At 46.3% G+C, this 18,078-nt stretch overlaps 1 protein-coding gene across 1 annotated transcript; it reads left to right on the top strand.

Moving 5' to 3' along the window:
• Positions 1-2,210: 2,210 nt before the first annotated feature.
• LOC149449815 (uncharacterized) lies at positions 2,211-12,894 on the top strand. Its single transcript, XM_089692735.1, has 2 exons — positions 2,211-2,273; positions 10,885-12,894. Exons 1-2 carry the CDS (start codon positions 2,252-2,254, stop codon positions 12,540-12,542), a joined length of 1,680 nt encoding a protein of 559 aa, XP_089548861.1. The 5' UTR covers positions 2,211-2,251; the 3' UTR covers positions 12,543-12,894.
• Positions 12,895-18,078: the final 5,184 nt, after the last annotated feature.

Here is an 18,078-nt window from a genome sequence, read left to right as displayed (position 1 = left end):
TTCTCCTTCTCCTTCTTCTCATCCTTCTCCTTCTCCTTCTTCTCATCCTTCTCCTTCTCCTTCTTCTCATCCTTCTCCTTCTCCATCTTCATCTTCTCATCCTTCTCCTTCTCCTTCTTCTCATCCTTCTCCTTCTCCTTCTCCTTCTTCTCATCCTTCTCCTTCTCCTTCTTCTCATCCTTCTCCTTCTCCTTCTTCTCATCCTTCTCCTTCTTCTCATCCTTCTCCTTCTTCTCATCCTTCTCCTTCTCCTTCTTCTCATCCTTCTCCTTCTTCTCATCCTTCTCCTTCTCCTTCTCCTTCTTCTCATCCTTCTCCTTCTCCTTCTCCTTCCTCATCTCCAAGGGCATTTAAATTAAAGGTACAGTGTTCTGCACTAATTTAAAGGCTCTCTGAAGCCTAGAAACCCTTTTAATAAGTTAACTTCGTAGCGAATTAATTCGCATCGAATCGAATTTCATACTGGAATTCGCCGAATCAGCCGAATCGAATTTTTGAGAAATTCGCTCATCTCTAGTGACCACTCTGCTTTCAGAAAAAGCTGTCCTTCACACTGCACACAATAGGGGTTATGGTCTGTATGAGCTCTGGCCTCCCTGCAGGAAAAGAAACCTCTTCCTCCTTCCACCTATGAAAGTCACTCCAGTCCCTCGCCTATAACCACCTGCCCTCCGGAAGAATTTACCCCATCCCCCCCCCCCCCCCCCCGCATGACCATGGCCATTTGTTGCTATTTTTTACTGCGCTACTTTAACTGGCAATTGCTCGGTCATGCAACACTGTACCCATATGAAATTTAAATAATATTCTTACACAAATTGAGCATGCTATTTGAACAACATTGAAGGTTTTTATTATATAAAAAAAAAAAAATCTAAAAAAACAACTGTTTTCTATTTTCTGTCGTAAAACATATCAAATAAAAAAATTAAAATCGCATCTCTTCATAGTGTTCTGCTAAATATGCCTGGTAACAGAAATCCCAATAAGTGTATATTGATTCTTTTGCATGAAAAGTTATATCGTCTACAGAATATGGCATAGATACTGGAATTTTTATTTATTGTTTTTTATGCTTCTAATGGTGGCGATCAGTGACTTATAGTGGAACTGTGATAGTACGGAGGGCAATCTGACACCAGCTGACACTGTGGGAAATGACTGACTGCCACTGACATCTCCAGTGACAATAATACAGTGATCAGTGCTAGTACTATACACTGATACTGTACTAATGATTGGGGTTAACATCTGGGGCAATCAAAGGGTTAACTGTGTGCAAAATAGTGCTTGGTGCATTTGCTATATTCTGTTTTTACTAAGGGATGTGCTGTTTTTTTATTACCTGCTTTGCAGGGCAACAAAAACCGGCACATCCCCACTGACAGGGCAGAGCTCTGTGTTGTTTACATTCCTGTCTTTCTCTTCACCGATCAGTGAGTCCCGTCCAGAAATCATTGGCCAGGATCGTAAATTGTAAATCATTACAGCACAGCCAGAGCAGCGGGTGCACATGTGCGTCCCCTACCCAGAAGTGCTGGATCGAGTATCAGGTACGTGATTTGGCACAGGAGAGCTTCTCTGCCGCCGTGCTCCTATGTGAGGTGGTCGGCAAGCGGTTAATGTCTCTCTTTTGGGAACTGATGCTTTCCAGCCAGCCTATGATATTGCTCAGTCTCTCCTGCAAACTACATTTCCCACAATCCTCCCTGATATGCTTCAGAGCCTCTCTTGTGATCCGTGTTCCCTGGGCGCCCTCTACTGGATGGAGGCAGAAGTAACACTGGCTGGATCTGTGTAGAAGTCCTTTATGGAGCAGCAAAAGCCAGAGTGAAACTTCAGGTCCTCCTGTGCTGCCATTTTAGTAGTGGGCTTCATCATAGTACAATTTTCATTTCCTAACTAAGCATTTCTCAATATATGTTTTTTTGTTTTTATTATATTTTTGGATATAGGACTTGGCTCCCTGACTGCTAACCCCAACATCAGCGCAGCCCCGCCAGCTAAAAATATGTGCCCGGAGCCACTCGGAGCCAATCATGGAATAACGACTCTGAGAGTGATTGCAGTGTTTGTGTTGTACTCTTTGTGCTCAATATTTATGGAGAGAGGTGTGAGCGGGGAGTCTCCTCTAAGGAGAGGGAGGTGCGGGATCTTCCCACTGACATAGTTAGAGGAGGAAAGTGAAAGAAGATGAGGAGTATATAAGAGGGGAGCCAGGACTGGAGGAGGCAGACACAACGCAGAGACCATGGCTGGTGCTCCAAGGACAGGTAGGACTACAAGTTGGTATAATCAGGGGGCATTGTGGGGGGAATCATGGGAGATTCATGGCCGGTGAAGACACCTCCAGACTATATACAACATAACAGAACAGACTCTTTATTAGTCACATTGTTGGAGGAAAGACGGCTTCTCTCTATATTTGGGTGCAATGTGAGAATTGTAACATTTTATATCCCGGATAATGAGAGGTTGTGATGTTGGTGTCCAGTGAGTCCGCGGTTCTGATTGATTGACCTGTTTATTGATTCCATTTATTCAGTAACATTGATACAAATCATTAATCAATTGAAACATCTTCCAGTAGATTTGATTTACAGAATTCTTCATTCGTATTATTATTGATCACTTTGTTACTTTGCTTTCAAAATTTTACATTACAAACTCCTACATATTTATTCAGGAAGCAGGGATAGAATGCTCCCTTCTCCTCTCCTCCTCCCTCCTCCTCTCCTCTTCTCCCTTCTCCTCTCCTCAGCTCTTCTCCTCCCCTCCCTTCCCTTCCCCTCTCCTCTCCTCTCCCCTCCACTCCCCTCTCCTTTCCTCCCCTCCCCTCCACTCTCCTCTCCTCCCCTCCCCTCCCCTCTCCTCTCCTCCCCGTCCCTTCCCCTCTCCTCTCTTCTCTTCTCTTCTCCTCTCCTCCCTTCCCCTCTCCTCTCCTCCCTTCCCTTCCCTTCCCCTCTCCTCTTCTCTTCTCCTCTCCTCCCTTCCCCTCTCTTCTCCTCCCTTCCCCTCTCCTCTCCTCCCTTCCCTTCCCCTCTCCTCTCCTCACCTCTCCTCCCTTCCCCTCTCCTCTTCTCTTCTCTTCTCCTCTCCTCCCTTCCCCTCTCTTCTCCTCCCTTCCCCTCTCCTCTCCTCCCTTCCCCTCTCTTCTCCTCCCTTCCCCTCTCCTCTCCTCCCTTCCCCTCTCCTCTCCTCCCTTCCCTTCCCCTCTCCTCTCCTCACCTCACCTCTCCTCTCCTTCCCTCTCCTCTCCTCTCCTCTCCTCCCCTCCCTTCCCCTCTTCTCTTCTCTTCTCTCCTCTCTTCTCTTCTCTCCCTCCTCTCCTCTCCCCTCTCCTCTCCCCTCCCCCACTTCCCTTTTTTTTCTTTGTTCTTTTCCTTTCCCCTCCTTTCCTTTCCTTTTTTTCTCCCTTTATTTTTCTTTTCCTTTCCTTTCTTTTTCCTTTTCTTTTGCTTTCTTTCCTTTTCCATTTTCCTTTCTTCCTTTTTCTTTCTTTCCTTTCCTCTTCTTTTTTCTTTTCTTCACTTTTGTTTTCCTTACTTTTTAATTTTCCTTTATTTCCTTTTCTTTCCTTTTTCAATTTCTTTTCCTATCCTTTTTTATCTCTTTCCTTTTCCTTTGTTTCCTTTCTCTTCTCCTTTCTCTTTTTCTTTTCTTTCCTTTCCCCCCTTTCCACTTTCTTTCCTTTTTTTCTTTTCCTTTCTTTCTTTTTCCCTTCTGCTTTCTTTTCTTCTCTTTTCTTTTCCTTTCCTGTTCTCTTTTCCATTTCTTTTCCTTTCTTACCTTTTATCTTCCTTACTGAACCACAGGCTGGTAGTTTAGCCCCTCACCTACCGGTCACTGTCACCCCTTTCCTGCCCAGGCCAATTTTCAGCTTTCAGCGTTGTCGCACTTTTAATGACAATTGCGCGGTCATGCAACACTGTACCCAAATGACATTTTTATCATTTTTTTCACACAAATAGAACTTTCTTTTGATGGTATTTAAACACCACTGGGGGCTTTTATTTTTTGCTGCATTATAAATGAAGACTTTTACAAACAGGTAATATATTTCCTTCACTGATGGGCATTGATAGGCAGCACTGATAGGCACTGATGAGGAGGCACTGATGGACACTTATGGGCACTGATAGGTAGCAATGATGGCCACTGATAGGCAGCAATGATGGCCACTGATAGGCAGCAATGATGGGCACTGATAGGCAGCAATGATGGGCACTGATAGGCAGCAATGATGGGCACTGATTGGCAGAACTAATGGGCAGCACTGTTGGGCACTTTTGTGGCTGTACTGAATCAGTGTTATTAGAGGTGTACTCCAAGGTTCAGTGTCATTAGTGGTGTACCCCAAGGTTCAGTGTCATTAGTGGGGTACCCCAAAGTTCAGTGTCATTAGTGGTGTACCCCAAAGTTCAGTGTCATTAGTGGTGTACCCCAAAGTTCAGTGTCATTAGTGGTGTACCCCAAGGTTCAGTGTCATTAGAGGTGTACCCCAAGGTTCAGTGTCATTATGCTGAGAGGAGTGATGATGGGTGGAGTAAGAGGGTTTATGCTGAGAGGAATGATTTGGCGGGTAGATTTAGGGATTTTATGTTGAGAGGTGTGATTTGGGGACGGGGCAGGATGGAGTGTACAATTTATGCTGATTTGTGCTGGAAAGGGAATTTGGGGTGGGGTATTTGTGCTAAAAGGAAAAAGAATTTGTGCTGGGAGGAGGGGTTGGAGGGGGATTTGTTCTGGGATCGGTAATGGGGGGGATTTGTGCTGGGGGCATATGGATTTGAAGATAATTTGGGGGGAAGGGAAGAAGAGGATCAGTGTTATTAGTGGTGTACCCCAAGGATCAGTGTTCTTAGTGGTGTACTTCAAGGTTCAGTGTTATTAGTGGTGTACCCCAAGGTTCAGTGTTCTTAGTGGGGTACCCCAAGGTTCAGTGTCATCAGTGGTGTACCCCAAGGTTCAGTGTCATTAGTGGTGTACTCCAAGGTTCAGTGTCATTAGTGGTGTACTCCAAGGTTCAGTGTCATTAGTGGTGTACCCCAAGGATCAATGTTCTTAGTGGTGTACCCCAAGGTTCAGTGTTCTTAGTGGTGTACCCCAAGGATCAATGTTCTTAGTGGTGCACCCCAAGGTTCAGTGTCATTAGTGGTGTACCCCAAGGTTCAGTGTTCTTAGTGGTGCACCCCAAGGTTCAGTGTCATTAGTGGTGTACCCCAAGGTTCAGTGTTATTAGTGGTGTACCCCAAGGTTCAGTGTTATTAGTGGTGTACCCCAAGGTTCAGTGTTCTTAGTGGTGTACCCCAAGGTTCAGTGTTCTTAGTGGTGTACTCCAAGGTTCAGTGTCATTAGAGGTGTACCCCAAGGTTCAGTGTTATTAGTGGGGTACTCCAAGGTTCAGTGTCATTAGAGGTGTACTCCATCGTTCAGTATTATTAGTGGTGTACCCCAAGGTTCAGTGTTCTTAGTGGTGTACTCCAAGGTTCAGTGTCATTATGCTGAGAGGAGTGATGATGGGTGGAGTAAGAGGGTTTATGCTGAGAGGAATGATTTGGGGGGTAGATTTAGGGATTTTTTTGTTGAGAGGTGTGATTTGGGGAGGGGGCAGGATGGAGTGGACAATTTATGCTGATTTGTGCTGGAAAGGGAATTTGGGGTGGGGTATTTGTGCTAAAAGGAAAACGAATTTGTGCTGGGAGGAGGGGTTGGAGGGGGATTTGTGCTGGGGGCATATGGATTTGAAGATAATTTGGGGGGATGGGAAGAAGATGTGTGTTGAGGTGTGGAATGGGGGATTGTGCTTGGGGGGTTTGGAGGGTGGGATAGGATTTGTTTTGGGAGGAAGGAAGAGAATTTGTGCTGGGAGGTGGGACATTTTGGGGAGCAAAGATTCACTGGAAGGGGTAAGTGTGCATATTAGTGCTGAATTTGTTTTGGGGGGGGGGGGGGTGTATTTTTTCTGAACAGGTAAAGCATGGGAGAGTATTGCATGCAGGGAGAATTTTACACTCACCTGACCCCAACACTGTGCATTACACTCCTATACTCTTTTGTTTTGTACTCCTGACTCCTACTATGCTTTGCACACTCCTGTCCCCTGCATTCCGTGCATTACATACTCCTATCCCCTGCATTCTGTGCATTACATACTCCTATCCCCTGCATTCTGTGCATTACATACTCCTATCCCCTGCATTCTGTGCATTACATACTCCTGAACCCTGCATTCCCTGCATTACATACTCCTATCCCCTGCATTCTGTGCATTACATACTGCTATCCCCTGCATTCTGTGCATTACATACTCCTGTCCCCTGCTCTCTGAGTGTCATGCACTCCTAAACCTGGCAATAATTACAGCACTCTGTACGTTACATACTCCTGATCCTTGACTACATTACATTACACACCCTGGACCCCTGCACTCTGTGGTATGTATTCCTAAACCTGACTCTCACCCTGTGCACTGTATACTCCTGACCCCTGCACTCCGAGAGACTCCTGCAGTATATACACTATATTGTACATTCCATACTTCTCTCCAAAGTCTTCATTGCCTCAACAGTTTCCGGTTGCTAAGCAGTTCCTGACTGTTAATGAAGTTCCTCCGTAAGATAGCCTCAGCCTTCAGTGTGTTCAGAGCCATATGTACTGGAAGGTTTTTTAAGTGCATTCGCTGAGGTTTATATGTGTCTGTGAGACCCTCTCTTTTGGCGCAGAGATCAAAGCATATTTTGTAGGTACAAGGAAGACCGGATTTTGTTTAACCATGCCTCTTAGTCCACTCCCACTTTTAGGTTTGGCCACACCCACTATTTGCCACTGTATGCTTAGCCCACCGCAGGTCACCATCTCCATAAAGTGTCCCTCATTCTCAAGTTGTAAAGTTGGGAGGTATACAATACTGATCCATCTCTCGTCATTCATGGAACCCTGTCGGAGTTTCTCTCTTACTTTGCTTTAGCTGGTAAAGACCTGGGAGCAGGTAGCAGCCAACCAATCTCTACCATCAGGAGCTCTGAAGAAGCCTGCCTACTCCTTAGACTCCACTCCTGGGTGATCCCAGCCATGGTCAGGATACACTTCCTCCAGTTGTAGTTGGCAGATCCCTGATAGCTTGCTTGGGCCTGCCAACCACAGCCGGAAAAAGCCTACCCTGACTTCAAATGCGTTCACTGAGGAGCGTTTCCCAACCCCTTTTTAGGTTGCAGAACACTGTATACTCTTGAGACACCCCAGTCTAAAATGTAAAAAAAAATACAATTTTCTTATCAATGGGAAACCTGAGCCTGGGATGATGTACACAACCACCTCAATGACGTTAACTTCACATTAGAAGCCCACCATCACATCAGAGGTCCCCCTCCCATCACATCAGAGTCCCCCCTTCACTTAAGATGTCCCCATCATATCAGAATCCCCCCTATTCATCAGAGCCCCCACTTTGCGTGAAGACCCCTCAAAACATCAGAGTTTTTCCAAAACAGACCCCTCTTGACAGAGTCCTCTCCACACATCAGAGTTCCCCCAGTCACACAGTTGCCCATCACAGAGCCCCACAATCATTCAGTCCCCCAATCACAGAGCTCCCAATTACACAGCTACCCCATCACAGGCCCTTCCAAGTACACCGTCTCCTCTTCACCTCTGAGTCCAACCTTATGGCTTCAGCAGCATGGCGGAGTGCAGGAGGCAGAGCAGGTCCAGAGATGGAAGGCTTCCATCTTCTCCTGCATTTTGGGTTTGGCCCTGCTTACTGCCTGCCCTGGATCAGCATCATGCTTTGCCATGGTGCAGGCCAGGCGGGCCAGCCACCAACACCATAGCAATGTATGACACAATGCATCCTTCCCTAGATCATCATTGGTTGTTATGATGCTGATGGCTGGCCTGACAACACCATAGCAAATCATGATGCTGATCCAGAGCAAACTGGGTCTTCTCCAGAACTCCTGATGGTGCAGATGGGTTGGCATTCATAAATGTTGCTTGAACAAGAATTGCTGATCTGAGAACAGCTTAAATAGAGGCACTAGGCTGGGCAAAGACGGTCCTATATCATATAGCAGGTTACATTTGGTGGCACCTAAATCTGCCAGAGTCAGGTGACAACAGACAATCAGTCAATGGGACCACAAGTGACAGTTCAAATTTGCTCCTGACACAGAAAAGATTGAGCATGGCAAAATAAAGACTTCCCAGGCACAGCGTGCAATCTCTACCTCCCGGAGCTCAGCCACTGAGGCTTCAGAGGAAGAGACTGTGCACTGCAGTATATTATGCTGAGGACATGCCTTTATTAAAATAGGGGGGCTTGTAGTATGGGGACAATTTATTCCCCAGTTCCCTAGCTGTGGGCCCCTCCTTTATGGGATGTGACCTGTTGTTCCTGCCCCTCTAGCAGAACCCCTATACAGTTAGGTCCATATAGTATATATTTGGACACAGACAAAATTTTTGTTTTTTCAGGTATTTACCAAAACATATTCAAGCTCTAGTTCCCTAATGGATATGGGTGAAAGTGCGTACTCTCAGGTTTAATTTGAGGGTATGTACATCAAAATTGGAGGAAGGGTTTAGGAATTACAGCTCTTAAGAGTAGCCACCCCCCCTTTTTCAAGGTCTTATACCCAAGGGTAACGTGCCTAGCCACCACGCCAGGGCAGGCGTGAACTGAGCACAGCAAACAGGTACTTGCAGTTGGCGGACAGGCAGAGTAGTTCAATGTCAGTCCAGGTCAAAAGGCGGGCAGAGTTCATAGAATAGTCGATATCCAATCTGAGTCATCAGTGAGGGAATCCAGACAGCAGAGCACGACAGACAAACAGGGAGATTGACCACGTGTAACCAGCACTATCACAAGCATGAGACTGCAGGCTTGGCTGGCTTAAATCAGGTTTGGTCTCCACCTAGACATTGGCCACATCAATCACCTTGCAGGTGGATGGACAACCAAGGAGAATGCATCATACCCAAAACCAGGATGCTGGAATGAGACCAGCAGCTGACATGAAGAGGAGCTTCTGACATTGGGCTTCTCTAGCTATGGGCCTTGAGATACCAGACTTCCAGTACTGACCTAAGGGGAACAAGGAATCAACATGATACCAGGAGATATGTGTTTACATTACTAAAATCAGAAGTGCCTTTATTTCCTTTCCAATGTTTGGAAATTGTACTCTTTATTGCCACATAAAAGAAGATAGACTTTGTTTCTAGATACTTTAGAGTGATGTTATTCAAAGTGAATGCCTGACTGCCTCAGTGGAAATGTACAAGGTGGGCCAGTACACAGTTAAGCCACAGGTGGCTGGGCTCGTGTAACTCATGATACACTACATGGGTACATGGTCAGGTCAAGAGAAGTGGTGATCAGGGGAAGAGGTCACCTTCCTAGCAGTGTAGTGACAAAAGTAGACCCCTATACCCCTCTGTGGAACACACATCAAGGGACCTGGGTCCCAAGTGTTTGGCTGGACCATCGAAGTCCTGACCTGGAACCATGAAAGAAATGCAAAGACAAGACACATGAGTACTCCCAACCATTTATGGATTGGTGCTACTATCCATAAGTGGTTGGGATAATGTAGCAGAGAGCTTCTAGTCAACCATCTGTATACATGTCAGCAGACAATTTAGGTCTCCATGGGCAGTGAGACAGTTTTGGACTGAAGCAGTAGGCCCATTGACAGCCTTGTGCTTCTGTAGGCCATTTAGCAGAGCAACAACTATATGGGACAGCTAAGAACCTGCCTATATGTGTTTTTAACTAGTGTGGAGCCATTTTGGTTCATTTTAGCCAACCTCACCATAACCTGTTTGGTTGTGCCCTTGTATAATCATACAATATTCATGTAACACCCTCCTAGATAGCTAGGGGGAGCTAGATCCTAATTGTTAGGCAGAGGCTGAGTAGCAGCCTGGTGCAAAGGTCAGTGCCAGGTCAAACTGCAGACAAGCCTCTCTGGAATTCCTCCCCATTCTGGAACTTTGGAGTAAGGTCTGGAAGCAGTGGGTGGATCGGAGAAATGGCTGGCTTGTACTCTTAGGGGATCCTGGCCAATCCCCAACAGCAGGCTTGGCAATGGGCCAGGAGAACCTTAAGTGTAGCTGAGCCTGCTCAGTAGCGGAAATGTTTGGGTAGAAGAGAGAGAGATGTGAGAGGCTGGAGGTAGGAGCCTGTGAGGGGGCCCAGATGGATAGGGGCTCATCTGCAGGCAGAGGACCTTTTGAAGGGTGAAAACTTGAAACTTCACCTGGCCCCTGAGAGAGGACCACCTGTGTGGCAGGGAAAGAGCATGCAGCTAGAAGGCCTGGTAGCATCCACCAACCACCGGCAGCACAGGGCAAGGACCAAGTGAGTAAACCTGCACCTCCTGGGCCAGTAAGGTGAAAGGAGCACTCTAGTAGGAAAATAGATTTGCTATCTTACCCGGGACTGTTTTACACTGTAGTGGCAGACACCGGATCCCCTGACCAGGGATTCACCCAGTACAGCTGGATGAGGAGAGGAGTCATCTGGAGTCTGGGGTGGTACTACAGGAGATGCCAGCTAGCTCTTTAGAAGGGACATTTTGCTGTAGAGACTTGTACATAGTTGTTAAGGAGTCCGTCCTCAGTTGCCATTTCCTTGGGCATCCCGTACACCACATACCCCATCCAAGTTATAAATCCACTAATACAACTTCAAAACAAAGCGCAAGGACTAGTTGCTGTCTCCTGATGCAAGTCTGAATGTAAAATGTGTGTTGCCTGGCTGTGCAGGACTATAGGGGGACCCAAAGGGGGTAGTGCTACATTCATAATATATGTTTGGTGACTTGGTTTAGTGACCATATAACGATATCATCAATAACTGCTTGTGTGTTGATTTCATAGGTACTGAAATCTCCATTTCTACGGTGGTAAAACAAGGTAAAATATTTTTACTTTGGAAACTAAACGAGTACTTGGGAAGCAGCACAGACAAGGCTGGTCCACTGACCATTCACAGAATTTCACTGGATCGTACTAAGAGTCAAAACTCATGGGAATTTGGAACACCAAGGAATGATAAGCAAAACAAAGTGATCATGATGGTTGGTGAAACCGGATCTGGTAAGACAACCTTGATTAACACTATGGTCAACTTCATCTTTGGTGTGGAGTGGAAGGATGATTACCGGATCCAGTTACTTGAAGACAGTAGTAAGAAGAGTCAAGCTCACAGCCAAACATTGCGTGTCACTACCTACCAGATCAACCACGAAAATAACTTCCGAATCCCGTACTCCATAACCATCATTGACACTCCAGGGTTTGGAGACACCAGAGGGATAAACTACGATGAGAAAATAATGCGGAAGATACGAGAATTTTTTCAGACATGCAAATTCACAAAAATTGATGCCATTTGTTTTGTCGTTCAGTCATCTTTGACGCGATTAACTCCAACACAGGTGTACATCTATGACAACGTTTTATCCATTTTTGGGAATGACATCAAAGAGAATATAGTCTTCCTCACTACCTTTGCTGATGCCCAGAAGCCAAATGTTCTCTCAGCAATTGTTGAGGCTGATGTTCCCTGTGCGAAATCTGAGGATGGACAACCTGTGTACTTTAAGGTCAATAACTGCATGCTGTATAAAAATAACCGCCCTGATGAGGAGGATGAGGATGAGGATGTCTGCTTGACTCATAAAATACAATGGAAGATGGGAATGAAAAGCCTTAATAAATTTCTTTTACACTTTTTGTCTGGAATAGCCAGTAAAGATTTAAGTTTAACAAAGGATGTTTTGGCAGAAAGAAACACTTTGGAGATAACTTTGGATAGACTTATCCAAAAAATTAAGGAGGTGACCGGGAAACAGCATGAACTGGAGCAAACAGAGCGAGCTTTGAGTGAACACAAGGCAGAGATTGAAAAGAATAAGAATTTTAAGTTTGAAGTCATAAAAGCCGTAAACAAAAAGATAGAATCCCCAGAATGCTCAAACAATTGTAACACGTGCAACTCCACATGCCACCAAGACTGCAACGTGCATTTTAATTCCCTGCTTTATTTTTGTGAAGTTTTTAGTTGGGGGGGAACATGCCGTGTGTGTAAACATGAGTCTAGTGAGCACTGTTCAGAATATTCTCACTGGATAATTACTAATGAAGCCCACATGCAAACTTTTACCGAAGTAAAAGCAAAATATGAAGAGGCGGAGAAGAAGGCGATGACTGTAGAAGATGTTCTCAAAAAATTGAAGGATGACATTGAGAAGGCAAAGGATGAGGCACTGAAACTTATTCAGGAGGTTGCCAGGATCCTTAATCATCTCCAGGAGATCGCCTTAAAACCCAACCCGATGTCTGCTGTAGATTACCTCCAGCTACTCATCCAAAGAGAGCAGCAGGAAGGAAATATTGGATTCAAGGAGAGAATTAAACTGCTGGAAGAAAACATTCGAAGATTTGATATTATTGGTAATATTCAGTCTAAGGGAGACGATGCCAGCTTTAAGAACCTATTGTCACAAATGAGCATAGCTTCTGACATTGAATAACATAATGCCGGTGTAAATCTGGAAGGTCCCGATTATCGTTTTGTTGGATTACGCTGTTCTCCATCTGCCTCCCTGTTAGCATGTTGTGTACACATGAAAATACACTATAGCAACACAATTCTCATATATTCTCATATCTCATATATTCTCATATCTCATATATTCTCATATCTCATATATTCTCACATATTATACTCCTTGTAGTAAGTCTGTGTTGGTGTCAGATGAAATTCTTATGTCTAATCTAACATTCTCTCTTGTGAAGATGGCTATGATGTAATTGTCTTATCTCCCATCCCCTGTATCTGTGTATGTTCCTGTTTCCAATAAAAATTGAGAAGGTCTAAGCAAACTGTCCTTCAGCATCTGAGGTAAGGAGACATCTGCAGTAGCTTTCCAACAGACAGTAACATCCCATCTCCACGCACCACTCTTCCATTTGATCTCTGCACTCTGGGTGCGGGTTCAAGAAGCCCATCCTTGCTTATCATCAGAGGAAAAATAAAAGGATAACAATTACATTCCAAACTGTGCTCTTCAAGGTTACTTTATTAGATCATCCATACTAGATATACAGTCATAGTGTGTGACGGGAGTTACTTTGGGTGGGGGGCCCATGGAACCCAGCTCACTTTGGAGAGGTGGGGAGACCCCTGTCTCCGCTCCCCATATCCCTATTATTTGTAAGTCACCCTGTGCCTGTTTGGGGTACAGGGTTATCTGTCCTAATGTGTGGGGATTGTTGATTGTTTAATGTCATGTGGTTGCATACCATTGTTCTATTGTGTGTCTGGCTTGGGAGCAGGGGCGGACTGACCATTCAAACACTCGGGCATGGCCCGAGGGCCCGGGGTCAGTAGGGGGCTCCATGAGATGCCCCTGGTACCTTTCATTGGCTTTTTCATAGGCTTTTTTGGGTGTTGGTGAGGACACAGGGGCCCCATGAACCTCAATTGCCCGGGGCCCCATGAGTTGTCAGTCCGCCCCTGCTTGGGAGCAAACTATTATGGGATGTATGTGTTTATGTGTATTAGCTTAGTGGGGGGGGGGGTGTCTCCAGCAGCTCTCTCTCCTGATGGGACTGTCTGCTGGTGTGAAGTTTGAATATCTGTGTGTCTCTTGTTACTAAATGTAGATTGCCCCGCCCTGTGTCATTATGCAGGGAGGGGGGATTATCACCTGAGTGTATATATCTTGTATCTGTGTTCAAATAAACTAGTCTACGTCCTGGTTTACTTCAAGACTGGTGTCGTCTAGCCTTGTTTGGTCGGCTGTGGTGTCTGTGGTCGGTGTTCGGACTGGGAAGCGGTATTCTAACGGAAGCACAGTCTGGGTCGGTTCCGTTACATAGTGTATCCATCCAAAGAAACCAACTCCTCCTTAACAAGTTCCACCACAATGTGGCTTAAGCACAAGGTTCGAGGTTCCTTGTGATTAAGCTACATTGTGGTGAAAGGCGTTAAGGAGGAGTTGGTTTCTTTGGGTGGAGACACTATGGCTGTATATTTAGCTTTCAACCCTGAAAAGGCCTGCTGATTCTGTCCCAGGTTCTTTTCCCAAGGTAGTGTAGCGAAAGACAGGTACACAGCAACAGTCTCTCTTCTGGCTCAGTGAACAGTCTAGGGGTATCTTTTTTTATATTTATTGCTAAAAAAAACATGGATGGGGATCAGGGGAGCTGTGGGACACTCTAGTAGCACAATATAGCAACATGAGGAGACTCTTACTTCTTCAAGCTTCATAGTACAGTCCCTCCAGCAACTAAGGGACTGAGCAACATTGAGACTCCAAAGGGAATGTCCCAAATTTAAGTAAACTCTGGCAATGACACACAAGAAATAGTAGCGGCACACAGTCACTAGGATCCTACACACAGGTGTGTACTCGCAAATGTCCATGGATACTTGTGCAGCGCCCCTCTTGGTAGCCAGGGGGAGCTAGTTAAATTTTTTTTTAGTTAGAGAGGCTGAATAGCAGCCTGGGCAATAGTCAGCAGGGTCAATTTGGGGTAATGGCTGAGAGGCTCTGCAGATCAGTTCCTCGATACCTCCCCCTACTCTAGAATCTTGGAGAAGATTCTAGAAGCAGTGGGCAGGGGTGAGGAGGAGCTGCCTGCACACATAGAGGACTTTGGCCAATCCCCAAGCAGGAGGCTTTGCATGGGGCCATTACAGCCTTTAAGTGTGTTTGAGCCTGCTCAGCAGCAGGAGAGTTCGGGTGGAAGCTGTGAGGAAGGCTGAGAAACAGGAGCCTGGAAGTGGGCCCAGTGGGAAGGGGCCTACATACAGGCTTGGACCTGGAAAGAAAGATCACTCAGCCTCATTGGTACTCGGATGGAGGACCACCTGTGGAGTCAGGGAAGGAGCCAGCCCAGCAAAAGGCCTGACAGTAGCCACCAACCCAACCAGCTCACAGGCAAAGATTGAATGAGCAGTCCTGCACTCCATGGACCAGACAAGGGGAGAGGGCATTCTTGTAGGAAACCTGACTAGCTCCTTACCTGGGACTGTTCAACTAAAAGTGGCAGGGACTTGATCCCCTGGCCCAGAAATTCCTCCAAACAGCTGGGTAAAGAAGATGATTTATCTGGGGTCTGGGGTGGTACACCAGGAGAGGCTGGAGAGCTCTCCTAGAAGAGAATTTCCTATTTTGTATCTTGTATGTAGTTGCCAGAAAGCTGTCCTCAGTTTACTGTTCCTTCAGCATCCCATACAACCTTCAACCCCATCCAAGTTCAATACCCCTAATAAAACTTAAACAAACAAGCTCAAGGACTGTTTACTGTCTCCAGAATGCAGGTCTGTGAAAAATGTGTGTTGTCTAGCTGTGCAGAACTATAGGGGGACTGAAATCTTCAGCAACTCCTAAGGGGGTAATGCTACACTTGGATGCCAGACATTTCTCCCTGGAACTCTGCAGACCAGATCCTCAGTGAAATACCTTTAATCAGTTCCAGCGAGATTCAGTAGAACAGGTCCCCTAACATAACTGGGACCTCGATGAGCACACATAGAAGTATAGCTTGACTGCCCAGAAGGGCAGCAGCTCTTCAGGCCGGGAACATTTTCTGAACAAAAACCCCTCTGCCCCAGGTCACATGCTATTTATGCACCCATCAGCCACCTACTGGGCACCCTCCCACAGGGATTGGTTGAAACAACATAAATATTCGGGATGTGAATTTGATTCTTCCAGTCAACTACATTCCAGAATCCTCCAGAAGGCAGGAGGAAGTAGTCAAATCCACAAACAGTAAAACCTAGAAAACCCCCAAATTAATCGCAAGCTTCTCCCCTGATTACAGGAGAGCCAAAAGAACTACATTTACCTAATATAACTAGCAGCCTATCTGGGAGGGTGCTACATCCACCTTGTATGGATGATCCAATAAGGTAACTCAGAAGAGCACAGTTTGGAGTGCGGTTCTTATCCTTTTTATTTTCATTTGATAATAAACATTCCAGCAGGTTATGGGCCCAACCAGGGGTGTATTTACCACAAGGCAAACAAGGAATGTGCCTAGGGTGGCATTTTAGGGGGGCAGCCCTTCCCCCTGGAAGAAGGGACATATGAGGCATGGGGACCAGGTGAGATCTGAGAGAGGCTGCGGGCTGCTTGATGGTGTATGCAACATGAAAATGAAGATGCAGCTGATAAGAGAGGACACATGGAAGTGTATACAGGAGCCCAGACCAAATCCATCTACAGCTGAGTGGATACATAAAAATCAAAAAGTTCAGAGTACCATATCCCCTGTAACGGAACCGACCCAGACAGTACTTCCGTTAGAATACCGCTTCCCCATCTGAACACCGACCACAGACACCACAGTCGACCATACAAGACTAGATGTCACCAGTCTTGAAATAATCCAGAAGGTAGACTAGCTTATTTGAAAACAAATACAGGATATAGACACTCAGGGGACAATCCCCCCTCCCTACATAATGACACAGGGCGGGGCAATCTACATTTAGTAACAGGAGACACACAGGTATTCAAACTTCACACCAGCAGACAGTCCCATCAGGAGGAAGGGCTGCTGGAGACACCCCCCCCTCTCCACTAAACTAATACACATAGACACATACATCCCATAATAGTTTGCTCCCAAGCAAGACAAACAATAGAACAATGGGGTGTAGCCACACACCACCAAACAATCCACAACCCCCCACCCCACCTATCTCCTAGACATGTCTATACAATATTAGGACAGATCGCCCTGTACCCCTAACAGGCACAGGGTGACTTACACATAAGAGGGATATGGGGAGCTGGGACAGGGGTCTCCCCACCTCTCCAAAGTGAGCTGGGTTCCATGGGCCCCCCACCCAAAGTAACTCCCATCACATCCCCGATTATAGATGATGATCATATTGTGCACATATGTAAGTGAGAAGCTACAGAAGAAATGTAGGAGGACCTACTGAAAGTACACAGGAGAGCAAAGCTTAGCCATTAGCTGTATTTTATTAGAAAACGATACCAGACTGAGCTGTTCATTGGTTTAGTCTGGTATAGCTTTACAATTAAGTACAGTTTATTGCTTTATTATTACTATTATAGGTCAGCATATGAAGGACCACATAAGATGTACCATAGCAATGGTGGAACACCTGCATGTAAGGGTAGGGGCCCTTCAGTATGCTTCTGTTGGGAGCCAAGATGTGGTCTAATGCTAAGAGGTCTACCGTAGGGTGGGTTCTTCTGGGCTACTCTAGGCACTCAGGGCAGGGCCACTTACCCTGCCCATGGGGTACCTTTGCTTTGTCGTGCTCATCAATACCCCAGGACCGCTTTCTGGGAAATTGAACCTTAATGTGGTCTTCCAACTTAGAGATGGGCCATACACTGAGTGAATAAACTGGACTCCAACAAACCCTGTGGTCCCACTCCAGCCACTCCACCCATCCAGCATACCTCTGTCAGCTCATTCCCAGAATGGGGTCCCGCCGTGCACCTAGCGAGGATCTCATGTGTGCACTTTGTTATCTTACTTCTCCCAAACTTGGTAACTAGGCTGAGGACCTCTTTGGTGCTGATCTCAGTATGCTCCTGCCACCGCTGAGCACCTTCCAGGTCCTCCCTAACCCCCCCTCCCTATCCTTTTCCTCCTTCGAGGCCCACTGCATCTGGCTCTTCTCTCCCACCCCCCTGAGGATTGCGGTAATCTATCGGCCTCCTGGTTCTGCCTCCCTCTTCCTAGACGACTTTGCCGCCTGACTTCCCTTCTTCCTCTCCTCCGAGCTACCGACCATTATTCAAGGGGACTTCAACGCCAACAACCCGGTTACCTCCCAACTCCTCCTCCTAACCTCACTCACACAGCGCACACAGTCCACCACCCACACCAATGGAAACACCCTGGACCTCGGTTTCTCCCACCTCTGCACCCCCCACGACTTCACTAACACCCCCTTCCCCCTCTCTGACCATCACCTGCTCACATTCTCCATCTCCCCCTCCCTTAACTCCCCCCCCCAAAGCATCTAACCATCACCCGTAACCTCCGCAACCTGCACCCGACCCATCT

Source organism: Staurois parvus, unplaced genomic scaffold (genome assembly GCF_062004578.1).
Source record: "Staurois parvus isolate SC_StPar_1 unplaced genomic scaffold, SC_StPar_1.0 ptg000603l, whole genome shotgun sequence".
NCBI lineage: Eukaryota > Metazoa > Chordata > Amphibia > Anura > Ranidae > Staurois > Staurois parvus.
This window is presented reverse-complemented; position numbering and strand designations above follow the sequence as displayed.

What these genes read in the sequence shown, in the direction of transcription:
- LOC149449815 (XM_089692735.1), top strand. Translation starts at nt 2,252, where the DNA reads ATGGCTGGTGCTCCAAGGACAG. An exon ending in GGCTGGTGCTCCAAGGACAG is followed by an intron (nt 2,274 to 10,884) that starts GTAGGACTACAA and finishes TTGATTTCATAG; the next exon opens with GTACTGAAATCTCCATTTCT.